Source organism: Periplaneta americana, chromosome 9 (assembly GCF_040183065.1).
Source record: "Periplaneta americana isolate PAMFEO1 chromosome 9, P.americana_PAMFEO1_priV1, whole genome shotgun sequence".
Taxonomy (NCBI): Eukaryota; Metazoa; Arthropoda; class Insecta; order Blattodea; family Blattidae; genus Periplaneta; species Periplaneta americana.
In genome coordinates, this window is record NC_091125.1 from 74,302,172 (window position 1) to 74,315,871 (window position 13,700).

Genomic DNA, 13,700 nt, shown 5'->3' on the forward strand with positions numbered 1-13,700 from the left:
TTCTCTTTGGCCAAAGGCATACTAGTGGACGGAGATTATATTGAAAAACAATGTATTTTGGCAAAACATCACTTTGTATGATGTATAGCTTTCAAGAAATATTGACTTTCTGGGCAATACTTCCATAATCTGCAGTTCATTGAACACTGGATAGCATTCTCAATTGTTTTTTATATTCACCCACTTTTTTTTAATTATTGTCAGATTGCACAGAATAGAAACTAATGTCATAATACAGTACTGATTTACGGAAAACCTTGGCAATTCCAAATTTTATTATTTAAGTTGTTCTAGTCTTTTTAATGTTAAATTTTCTTGAAATGTCTGCACATGTCTAAAGATTGTAAATAATGTAACTTCAAATATTTATTGGATTAAGAAATATCATCGTGATTATTATTATTATTATTATTATTATTACTATTATTATTACTATTATTATTATTATTATTATTATTATTATTATTATTATTATTATTATTTTGTTGCTATTGTTGTTATGGCACACAGAGCATTGGTTTTCCACATTGATAACCTGAATTGGAACCTGGTGGGTCCGACTGAAATTTGTGGTGGACAAAAATGGTACTAGTACTTGGTGGTAGTTTTTGTGAGGTACTACCGTTTCCCCCTATTGCTTCATAATCATATGGTGTTATGTAGTTCTCCTCTTATGGTGCACCAAAGACATTATTTTCATGCTTGCTGAAAGAACTACAAGTTTTGGCGCATTACCAACTTGGTGGGAATACTTGGATGAATGACGCAAGTCAAGTGTCTGCTATTAGTAAAAATATTATTATTATTATTATTATTATTATTATTATTATTATTATTATTATCATTATTATCATCATCAGCAGCAGTAGCGTCATTGTCGTCATTCTTATTGTTTGTAACATGTGGCCATAACCAGCAATCAGACATAATAAATATATGTCACTGTTTTTCACCTTGTTTTATTGAGACCCATGAGTCAGTATCCACTGTGTTATGTGAAATCATCATATTTTCCATGTACAATTCTATATGTTCCATGTTATAGAGTGGAACTGTACCTGCTACAACTAAGGAAGATATAGAAGATCAAAAGAAAGCTGAGGAAGAAGCAAAATTATGTGCTGGAATTGTACCTGCGGGCAAACGGAAAGCAGCAGGAAACCAAATGGATATGAAAGGAAGTGAGTTAAAAACTTAATGTGTGCATGAGTGAACACGTGCATATGTATGTGTATGTGCATGCACTTTTGTGTGTGTCTCTATGTGTGTGATTTTAAACAAGAAGTTCTTAAGATTCAGCACAAATATTCCAAATGTTCCTGTCTGAAATCACTACTAGACCTTTCCGTATTTGGCTATCAGATAGATACTGACATTAGAGACAAACTTTGGGCCATTAGTATGGATGAAATTTAAAAATACCGACAAAATTGAAAACTCTTAAGCTGCATGCGGTTCAATTTTCCATGCATGTACGCATGCAATCTGGGAAGGATATTGAAAAAAATAAGTTGAAACACACATTCAATTAAGATGCATGCAGATTTTGTGTCTACATGGCACACCGTGTTGAACGTCATCTTTACTACATATGTTTATTATTTAATTGATATTAAATATCAGTGCAATACTTAGGCCTACTTGATTCTCAAAATTGTGATTCAACACTCCATAGGCACTCGTATTTGCGAAAATCTTCTACTGCTATTTTCAGCATAAAAGGTCCATCATCACCAAACAAAACAATTTTCAGTTTATTGATGACCACCTGCTGCTCGCTACATGCTACTGTTGAACAAAATAACGCACAAGATACTCACCAGCGTTGGATAACTTCCAATTGTTATATATGCTCTCATTTTTAGTGGAAAAAGGCATGCACAGTTGAATGAATTTCGTTCACTGTTACATGCATTGATTGAGTGCGTAAAGTTGAAAGAAAAGTTTGACCATGTAGATGCACCTTTACGAAGCATGTAGGGACAGATGGCATGGTACCATTCTAAATAATTCATGATGGTATTATTAAAACCTTACTTTAACACGATAATAATTTTTCATAAGTGTTAGAGAGAATACTCTAAGGTATTATTAAAATCTTACTTTAACACGTAACAATTTTCCATAAGTGTTAGAATACTCTAAGGTGTTACTTTAACATGTAACACATAAGTGTTAGAGAGAATACTCTAAGAACTGAAGTCAAGTGAGCTTAGAGTGAGGGTGTTTTATTATTATTATTATTATTATTATTATTATTTTTATTACTTCCTCGCTTATTTCATACTTAGTCCTTGGCTGTATAGTTCTTGGAGAACTGTGAGCACCTCACATATTTCTTTCCACTCCCTCTTATCTGTAGTTCACAGTCTCCATCTCTTCATTCCCATTTTTCTGATACCATCTTCCATACTGTCAATTCATGTTTTCTTTGGTCTTCCTTTCCTTCCTCTTCCTCCCTGTTTTTCTTCTAAAGATCTGTTAGGTATGCACTACACTTCCATTTTACAAACATGTCCCAGCCATCGTAATCATAAAGATTTAGTTATAATTATAATGTTGGTAAAGTACTGCATGTTCTTTATTTGATCATATTCTCTAATTTCCTTTTTTGCATGCTAGTCAAAAATATTGGTCTTGTAAACCAAAAATAAGGTATACCTTTCAAAACTTCAGAAAAAAGATGATATCTTTTCATTAATTCCCAAAACTAATATTTTAAATAAACTACTTTCTGATATTAAAAATATTATAATTATGATATTAACTACAAGAATACTCTTTACACAAATAAGACATTATACTGATTATTAATAATTCTTGATTATATTGGTGAAGTCATTTAATTATACCTGTTATTGTTACTATTGCTCCAATAGCTCCGCACTTTCCTTTTCCAGATATTAATTTGTGACATCTTTTTTTGTTAGTGTGCAAGTCTCATGGCCATATGTGACAACAGGTCTAATTATTGATTAATTTCAAGGGGAAAATTGTTCCAGGGCTGGGTATCGAACCCGGGACCTTTGGCTCAGCGCGCCAATGCTCTACCTATTGAGCTACCCAAGAATTATACCAGATCCACCCCGGCTCAATTATTCCTCTTATATCCACATACCCCAAGTGGGTTGACAGAATGTCAGAGCCCAGCACTGAGTGTACACTTTCTGTGTGGCTTAATTTTGTGGTTTTCTGTTAATGAATAGTACCGTGTATTATTGTTTCATATATATATATATATAATATGATTTAATATAAATTTTGGTTCTCTTTCTTACAATATTATCAGTCTCGCTTATACAAAAATAAATTTTGGGAATTTTACGAAAATGTTTTCAGCATTCCTGTTATCAAAAAATGTGTTTTCCACTTCTTGTCTGTCAGTTAGTGTCCAATATTTTCTCTTGAACTAAGAAATTAATTTTCTTCATATTGATGATCTACGAAATGTAAGTTACTTTCACTTTCTCATTACATGGCGTAGATGAAAAGTATTGTGATGCTACTGTTTGACTGAGTGGTTATGTCGCATCTCTATTTCTTTCATCAGTTTCTGCTGGCTAGTGACTTCGGTGTTAGGCTCTTTTCTGAAAGTATTTGCTGTTCGGAATTGGAAGTCTATGTTATATTATTCAACTGTTTAAAATAATTTAAAGAAAAAGAGCTCAGTAAAGTAAGTAACTGTCACATGACTTCCCCCGTTTTGTTGACTCTGCGACATACCAACTTGGTTGGATAGTACATAATATCATATTCAGCATTATTGTTACTGAAAAAATGATTTTTGATATGCCATCTTTCTTTCTGTGTGTACAGCATACTTACTTACAAATGACTTTTAGGGAACTCGAAGGTTCATTGCCGCTCTCACATAAACCCACCATTGGTCCCTATTCTGAACAAGATTAATCCAGTCCCTAGCATCATATCCCACCTCCCTCAAATCCATTTTAATATTATCCTCCCATCTAGCCTCGGCCTACCCAAAGGTCTCTTTCCTTCAGATCTCTCAACTGACACTCTATACGTTTTTCTGGATTCTCCCATACTTGCTACATGCTCTGCCCATCTTAAACGATTAGATTTAATGTTCCTAATTATGTTAGGTAAAGAATACAATGCGTACAGTTTGTGTCGTGTAACTTTCCCCATTCTCCTGTAACTTCATCCCTCTTAGCTCCAAATATTTTTCTAAGCACCTCATTCTCGAATACTCTTAATCTCTGTTCCCTCAAAGTGAGATTCCAAGTTTCACAACCATATAGAACAACCAGTAATAGAACTGTTTTATAAAACATGAAATTGGTTGGATCACTGACTGAGAAGAAACTGCTTACTGAAGAATACACTGGAAGGAATGGTGAACGGGAGAAAAGTTTGGGGCAGAAGAAGATATCAGATATACGGATCATATGAGGAGACAAAGAGGAAGGCAGAAAATAAGAAACATTGGAGAAAGCTGGGTTTGGAGTGAAAGACCTGCTCTTGGGCAGAACAATGAATGAATGGAATGAATGATCCTCCTAAACTAATGGATTGTTTCATGCATACTCAATATGTACGAGTCTGTTCATAGGAAGGTATGAATATGGAAAGTAATTATCTTTATTTCAATAACAATAAGTTATTTGGAGCCAAAATTTTCCTCAAAACTGTGATATACTCAAGTCGACTTCAATGATTTTTCTTGCAAAATGAAACATGCCCAAAAATAATCCTTTCGGAGTAATTCATATAAGTTGACTGGAGCATGTCATTTATTGAAGATAACACTCTTAATTGTTATTGTGTACTGTATATCCATGGTGCACAGATTGGAACAGGAAGAGATTCTGCAGTGAAATTTGTGTGATTGCGAAAGAAAAGGTTTTAAGAATGCAAATGCTGATAATTTGGCAAACCATTCCATATGATTGTTTTAATAGCAGCATAATATATATAAACATCTGAAGTCTGATTAGTGTAATATGTTATCTAGTCAGTGATGTATTCAATGGAGGGGAAAGGAACTGGCCACCCTACCCCATTATCTCCCGGCTTAGTTGCTTCATGCATGATGCCTTATTGGTATCACGAGGTTCAAACTTGTCTTTGGACAGTTGACTAAACAACAACAACAATATATATAATGGGAACGTGCCATTTAATTACTTCTGTTTTTGTATTCCCCATAATTATCAGAACTGCTCTCGATCCTATTCATCCTCCTCCTTCTTCTTTTCTGCTCTATAGCCCTTTGTGAGCTTTGGCTTCCTTCACAATTTTCCTCCACTCGTCTCTGTCTTGTCTCTTCCTTTTCCATCCTCTTATGCCCATTCTTCCCATATCCATCTCAACGTCCTGTAACCACCTCTTCCTAGGTCTTCCTTTCTTTCTTACTCCTATAATATGTCCATGAAGCAGGAGTTTTGGCATTCTCTATTCATCCTCCTATCATATTAATATCAGTATTTGTTCTTAGGAGTAAAAACAGCAGCAGTGTGATGTTACATATTTACCTCCTTGTTTCATTGTTAAGAAAGTATAGGCCACACATGTAACTCGGAGACAACAAGAGGGAACTCGTGGTCTGAGACTTCACTTGGGCATGGACTAGAATCCTGCTTGGGACCAGCCTCATGGTCTAGTGGTGAGAGCTTCTGGCTATAGTTCATGAGGTCCCGGGTTCGATTCCCGGCTAGAGCACAGGAATTTTTCCTTATAGGGGATTATTCCTGTGTTCGTCCATGGTCTGGAATTTAGGTTAAGTTTAGATTTAAGACCTCTCCTGCCACCACATTATCATAATCATCCTATCACATCATCGGAGTAATGTAACTCTGCCTTCCAGGCGCCCCAACCTCAGAAGTGGGTTACAACTAAGCCACGGCCAGGAGAGAAGACCAGACATGTCGCAAAGACAACCTGGTGGCATTGGATTTAAAAAAAAAAAAAAAAAAAGAATCCTGCTTGGACTGAATAACTTAGTTGAAAATTTTCCGAGATTTTCCCCATCTGTAAGGTGATGTAAAGTAATTCTACCCCTATTCTTCAGATTCACCTCGGCAAATACCATCTCACTATCATCAGTGCTAGGTAATCATGTAGTTGGTAAAGCATAGATAAATAACCAATAAAAGAAAGGTATTGAGCTCAATGATTCTCTCAACCTTATATATGTTAAGCATGTTGTGTACATAGAAACTGTACCATTACCTCATTTAGAGTTAAAAAATGGATACTTTATGAAAAAAAATTAGAGAAAAATCGTTCTATAATTTGGCTCTCAAGGTTTCATGATGAGAGAAAAAAAATCCGTATTTTACTATCTTCGGTAAGAAAGTGATATTGGAGAGTTCATGTAGTAATCAAGTTACTGAATTTAAGAGACATTTTCAATACCTTGTAAAAATAATTTCCAGAAGGAACATAAATCACTTTCATACTTTATTGCTGAGCGATGAGCTGTCTATGGAGACTAACATCCTGTAAAGCATTATAGAATCTATACAGTAATGAATTTTCATAGCATAGTGTTGGGAAAAATCGGTCTTTTTCTGGAACTTTTTCCAAGTGCTCCGATTCCAAGAAAGTATGAATATTAGTTTCAAAGAACAGTTCCGAAATAACAGCAAGCATCTGACAACGTAATACTTAAGGCTTTTATGGAACCCGGAGGTTCATTGCTGCCTTCACATAAGCCCGCCATCAGTCTCTATCTTCTGCAAGATTAATCCAGTCTCTATCATCATATACCACCTCCCTGACAACGTAATAATCACCAAAATATTATAGGATATTGTCTCGGAACCAGTTCTGTTTCCAAAAATCTTAGACCATAATGCAGTTCGAATCACAGCAGCTGTTATAGTCAGGTGTAACTGCAGTAATTTATACATACCGGTACTAAAAAAACATCGCAATGGTTTGATCATTCCTTCTGCTAAATAAAGGAAATTACTACAGTACTACGTGGTATTAGTCTCTATTAAAGCTTTATTATTCTATTTGTAATAAACATTGATGTTAATTGGGCTACATCACTGTTCTGATACCATATACAAATTTTTTAACATAATACAGTATGCTATATAAATGTGTATCATTCTTAGTTATAATAAGTCAATGATTTTGGAAAAATAATAATAGACACAATCTCACAATTTGAAGTTTCATTTATTATTGTTGCTACATTAATAACAACTAATGTAAATGAAGCTGATTAGCCAATCAGAGTGAATGTTTAATAGTGAAACGCGCCCTGCAAATTCTTTGGAGTTAAAATTTCGCGCTCATCATACTCACCTGTGAAGGAACTATTGTACATCCAAGGACAACACTTTGGCTGGAACTGTTATGGCTGGTGGATGAAAAGAGGATCAAAAAATCCCGAAAAATCGCTGTCATTGTTGAGTAAACTTCTATTCGTGTTTCACAAATAGTAGTAATATTTATTTTTACTCTGTTTCTTCCATAAACAATTTTTAGTTTCTCATTTCAATTATTAATCTCCTTTCAAACCTAAAATAATACCATTCATTATGTTCATGGTTGAGTTAATGCACATTTATGTATGTAATGGCAATCAGTGTTTAATTTATAAATACATACCAGGTTTTTATTAATTTGAATATTAAGTATTTGAATTGAAATTGTGCCAGTAATACGTAACAATTGTGCTGCAGTTATTTAATGTCTTATTCTGTTTGCATATGTAATACATACATAAAATATTCTAATGCAATAATAAAGTTAATATTCATTTATTCAAATCATGTTCAATGTCTTGCTCTTTAAAAAACAGAGACACAGCCACTGTTGAACCTCTGCTTCATTACCACACACTCAGTTGTTCGGACCAAGCAAGCAAGCTAGGGAGATGCACAGTCCAAATCAGTTGATGACCACTGCTATACGGAATAGAGTATACTTCGAAATTCAGTTTAACTGAAATAGGCTAATTAGACTGTACGAAGTATAATTCAGAATTTAATTATATAGGATAAGTGGTGTATGCAGTGTTTAATAATGACAACTTGCCAAGAACAGCAGCTTTGATGACATTCTTTCTCTGTCTGTTTAATGGTTAAACTTTACATTAGCTATTTTATACAATGTAATAAGTAAAATCTGTATCTATGCTTCAACTGCTGTCCATAAAAAAGTTGGTGTGAATTATAGTTGATCACAATAATAACCAGTGAGACTATTAATAGTTGATCACAGTAATAGTCAGTGAGACTATTAGTAGTCGTGGTGCTGGCCATGGCAGTGGCAATTTATAATTAAATTTAACACATATCTGTTTTATCAACTTATTCATTATGTTTTGCAATTGATTGCTGACAGTGTGAACATAACTGAGCGTGAATGTTTACTTTCCCCGACATAAATAAACACATTACCTTGATGTTTTCTTTTGAGCTTTTTCTTTTTTTCTATTAAGATGCAGAAGATTTGTAACTCCAGCCTTTGACCAGGAACAGTAATATGGTTGTTTATATGTGCTTGCTCTAGTGACTGTTCTTGTTTCGTGGTTTCAAAGTCGCAATAGATATTGTGACTTTGAGGAAAACAATATGTCAAGGGAAGATTTCAATTTGAGATATACAGTATTTTATCACTTATGAAGTATATGCTGCGTTTATAGAAACGTGGCCAAATCAGTCAAATACATTGTTTTTTATGTATAGTAAAAAGTAGTGAGTATATTGTTAGGACTATTTGCAAATGAATAGCAAAATACTGTTATATAGTTAAGAAATACTTTTAGAGTGTATAAGATAGATGGATACCATAATAATACAGAATGTTCGCTTACATAATGTAGGTCAACTGGGCAGCTTGTGAGTGGCACAAAGGCCATGCAACATGCAGCAAACCGTTTCCCACATGCTCCTGCATGCTCGGCAGTCCAGTTCAGTCTCTCTGTAGGAGTGGTTGTGTTGACATTAGATTGGGTGTTATTATTCTGATTGTGTTAATGAAATGTTTAGAGTTAGACATGGTTGTGTTGATGTTAGATTGCGTGTTATTCTTCTGATTGTGTTAGTGAAGTGTTTAGATTTGCTTGCTCACATGACACCACAGAAATTTACATTAGAGCAAAGGATTTTCATGGTAGAGACTTCTTGAAAGAGAGTGATTGCAGAAAGGTAAAAAGACGATTTGCAAAAAAATCTAATGTTACTATTCCACACAGCAACAGCAGCAAAAGATCACTCCTAAATTTAAATCTAAACATTTTACTAACACAATCAGAAGAATAACACGCAATTTAATGTCAACACAACCACTCCTACAGAGAGACTGGACTGCCGAGCGTGCAGAAGATGGTTTGCCATGGCCTTTGTGCCAATCGCACACTGCCTTGTCAACCTATGTTATGTAAGCGAATGCTCTGTACATTTTTGTCTAAGTCTGGAAACCGAAGTTTGTAACATGATAATGCAAGAGAATGAAACTTCAGCCATGCTCGAGTTATAGAAAATGGTTTTCTTTTGAGATATCTACAACTGTAAAGGAAAATATGCTTATTGTTTTTTTAGTAGATTATTTTACGATGCTGTGTCAACATCTTAGGTTATTTAGCGTCTGAATGAAGTGAAGGTGGTAATGCCAGTGAAATGAGTCCGGGGTCCAACACCGATAGTTACCCAGCATTTGCTCATATTGGGTTGAGGAAAAACCCCGGAAAAAACCTCAACCAGGTAACTTGCCCCAACCAGGATTCGAACCCAGGCCACCTGGTTTTGTGGCCAGACGCGCTAGCCATTACTCCACAGATGTGGACTGCTTATTGTTACTACAATAATTTGTAACTTATTATTTTTAATTTCAGGGACTACAGACTACAGAAGTACAATAAGTGACCGGAAGACTTATTCGTGAGTATTTATATATGTGTATATGCAGTACATAATTATTTAATAACTGAAGAAGTGAAAAGCAGGAAGAATATCAAATAGGAATATCTGCATTTTTATTAATGGGGTACCCTGATTATGTATTGTTAATTGCGTATTTAGAAGACCATTTATAATGATGGTTGTATGTTTACTTCGAATATACATCAGTAAAATGAGCAATTTGGTAATAAAAAAAACCTGCTCTTTATAAATTAGAAATAAGAAATGAAATTATTAAACAGGAATGAATTTTAATTACGATCTATATAGACAGAGATAAGCACTGAAGAAAATGAAACCACGAGATTAGCAAGATGTCTCAGGAAATTGCATGGCAAAATTAATATATAAGCTAAAAAGCTGAGTCAAAACATGCAAAACTAAAATAAGATTATTTTACTCGCATGTAACAAAAATTAAAATAAACACTTTAAGATCTAGAACAGATAGCTTCTGAAAATAGCTGAAGTGGAAATGAATATAAAAACAAGAAATCATAGCGTTTAATGTAATATTCAAGTGATAACTAGAAGATAGCATGCAGAATAGAAGACAGTAATTTAATAGCATGTAACAAAACAGTATTATATGAGTTATTAGAAATAGCTGAGAAGTGGCACAGAAAAATATGTAGAGAGTACCTTTCTGTTTATTACAGAACAATAGTTTGATTAAAAATAATGAAGATATTACAGAAAAGTTTGCGTGGATTTGTAGTTATTTATGCACTTGTAGTTTGTCATCACACAGAAAAGTTTGGATGTATATTTTTTTATGTTTATATGATTAATGTGGTCAACATTGATAATATTTTGTGCGTACCATAATCAGGGCATTCAGAAATAAGAGGTATAAAATTATTAAATTTATGCTTAAAAATTATGTGACAGGAGAAACTTTATAGAAGTAAGTAGAATATTCAGTACCTATTCAATATGAGTATTGTGGTTGGTAGGTACTGAAGAAAATCCAGGGTTGGGCAGATTAAACTGGCTTGTCTCATCTCATTTGATTTGAAACAAACTTTTTTCAAAGAAGAGGAATAAAATGAATAAAGGAATGTGTCCTATACTAACCTTCATAATAGATGTTGAAAGTGTCCTCCACCAACATCTAGACAGTTCTGTGCATGTCTTAACAGGTTCATATCGACAAATGTCAATTCTTCAGGGTTGATAGTGCAAATGCTATTCCTGATGTTATCCTACAGTTCATCAATAGTATGGAATTCTGCTCGTACACTTTCTCCTTACAGTACTCTCATAAATAAAGTTACATGTCGACAAATCTGGTGACCATGGTGGCCACAAGTATTTGCTCACAGTCCGCTCTTCAGTGAACATCTGATGAATATGCACCATAAGTTAAGGTGTCCGGACAGAAAGCACTCTGATCCTTGTTACATTTGTAATGGATCCAGTCATATGCCATTTTCGCACCAAATCTTGAATGCTGCTTTTCGTTGGTATTGGGCAAAACGGATATTTGTCCCTGAATAATTCCTGTGTTTCCTTGATAGAGCTGGTACGTATGTACACCTCTGTAATGAATATTCGCTCTGATATTGAATATGTCATGCTTATTTATTTTTTTTTGTAGGTTATTTTACGACGCTTTATCAACATCTTTGGTTATTTAGCGTCTGAATGAAATGAAGGTGATAACGCCGGTGAAATGAGTCCGGGGTCCAGCACCGAAAGTTACCCAGCATTTGCTCATATTGGGTTGAGGGAAAACCCCGGAAAAAACCTCAACCAGGTAACTTGCCCCAACTGGGAATCGAACCCAGGCCACCTGGTTTCGCGGCCAGACGCGCTGACCGTTACTCCACAGGTGTGGACAATCATGCTTATTCACAAAACAACTCTTTACATTACAACAACAAACAGAACAGTTTATAAATCACTTGTAAGTTATAGCATGTAACAAGCAACAGTGTAACTAAACATGCAGAAGAAAGGATAGTGAACATAATTTCAAATCAAATGAAATGAGATGGGCGGGTTTTATCTGTCCAACTCTGTATTTAAGAAAAGGATTGTATACACAAGTTATGAGTATGATCTGCTAATGACTTGAATGTTTTTCTCTTTTTAGTAACATACCAACTTCAAGCACATTGAAGACTGTAGGTCCTCGACAGCCAGCAACAAGTAAGTAATTTTTAAAATTGTATTAAAATTATTATTTTAAAAGACAAATTTTAAATACAGGTATTCTTATCTATACTAATAATCAAACTGTAATTAAATTTTTCTGGTAATTTTCACTTTTACAAAAATAATTGGCGTTAACTTGTATAATGAACTCTCCTGAGACCGAAAATCGCATTTGTTAAAGTTTTATTTGTATGTTTCTATGTTTGTTACCTTTTTACGCAATAATGACTGAACCAATTTCTACGAAAATTGGTACCGGTATGTAAAATGAAGGTCTCACTTAGATTTTAGGCTATATAGCATTCAAAATACTTTCTTTAAAAAGGGGGGGTTATAAGGGGAACTGAAGTAAATAAATCGAAATATTATCTTGCTTATTGATTTTTAGGATAATATTACATAACAAAAGTTGTTTCGAAAAATGAAGTGTACATGGGAAAAACAAAGTCACAATTCTCTTAAGGGTTATGTCATATCTAATTCAGTACATTACAGCAAAATTTATTGCTGTTCCTAATGAAAAAGTAGGAAAGGATGACTGTATCTGTGGTGATAATTCTCCTTTACTAGTTTTGATAAGAAAAAAAAAACAATTTTTTCAGTAATATAATGAATCAGACGATGACATCACTCCTAAAAGAATTGCAACTTCAATTGTTTTTCCCGTGTACCCTTCAAATGTTTCCAACAAGTCTTATTGTAGGAAAAATTTTATAGGACCGACATTTAACGAGATATATGACTTTTAAAATAACAATGCATTTTATGTCCATGTCGTCTTAATCAGACTGATATATTGAAATGAAAACAAATGACTCTGCGATTATTTAAGGTGACCTTATATTATAACAAGCGGAAAATATTCATTTAACTCTTTTTTTTTTTTAATTTATTGAGTATGTCCAAACGAGTAAAACTATATTCAGGGGCTATGCAAGAACAGATACATAATTATGTTGTACAACATAGTAGAACAAATCATAATGCTACAGTCTATGAAAAACATAAAACATGGCAAGAATTAAAGAAAGAAAATAAATAAGAACAATAAGGTATCACTGAAGTTTTAAGGAGAAAGAAGAACAAGTTTGAAACCATCAAATAAATAAACCAACCGAGAATTAAAATAAATAATCTTGCCAAACATTTCTTAAAGCACCATGAATTTGGTTAAACTTTGTATTCTAATGGAAGTTGATTATAAGTTGTTATTAAAAATGCTTAATCCCTTTCCTACCATAAGTTACTGAGCCATGTGGAGAAAAATAATATTCATTTGTAACAAGTGTAACAAAGCATATGGGTATGGTATATATCCATTGTATAGTTAGAAGCAGTACGAGTATCAGAACTTTATGAAATTATTCTTATAAACACAACATTTGCATAAACTCATGTGATGTTAAACCAATAAGGAAAAATACATATGTACTGTGAAAATATATTTTTCTTGGCTATAATCATAAGATTCGATTAAGTCTAGGTTTTTTTTTTTTTTTAGGTATCGTTGTTCTTATGCCTACCCCCAATCAAAATATTTGTGCAGTTTCGACTATTAACTATTTCCTGTATTAGACCCTAAGACTTATAATTACGTTCCATCCTGACTGATAAATATCGCATATGGCATTGTCTTTCAAAACATCAAGTGAGG

General features: G+C 33.8%; 1 protein-coding gene across 4 annotated transcripts in view; it reads left to right on the top strand.

Annotated features, from left to right (window-relative positions):
• The window catches only part of LOC138706106 (serine/threonine-protein phosphatase 4 regulatory subunit 4-like), a 150,371-nt gene that overhangs the window by 103,350 nt on the left and 33,321 nt on the right, over positions 1 to 13,700 (top strand). For all 4 annotated transcript variants that reach the window (XM_069835074.1, XM_069835072.1, XM_069835075.1 and 1 more), the window contains exons 15-17: positions 1,046 to 1,181; positions 9,821 to 9,866; positions 11,985 to 12,040. In XM_069835074.1, the coding sequence (XP_069691175.1) occupies positions 1,046 to 1,181; positions 9,821 to 9,866; positions 11,985 to 12,040 (238 nt within the window). The remainder of the gene's footprint in view (positions 1 to 1,045; positions 1,182 to 9,820; positions 9,867 to 11,984; positions 12,041 to 13,700) is intronic.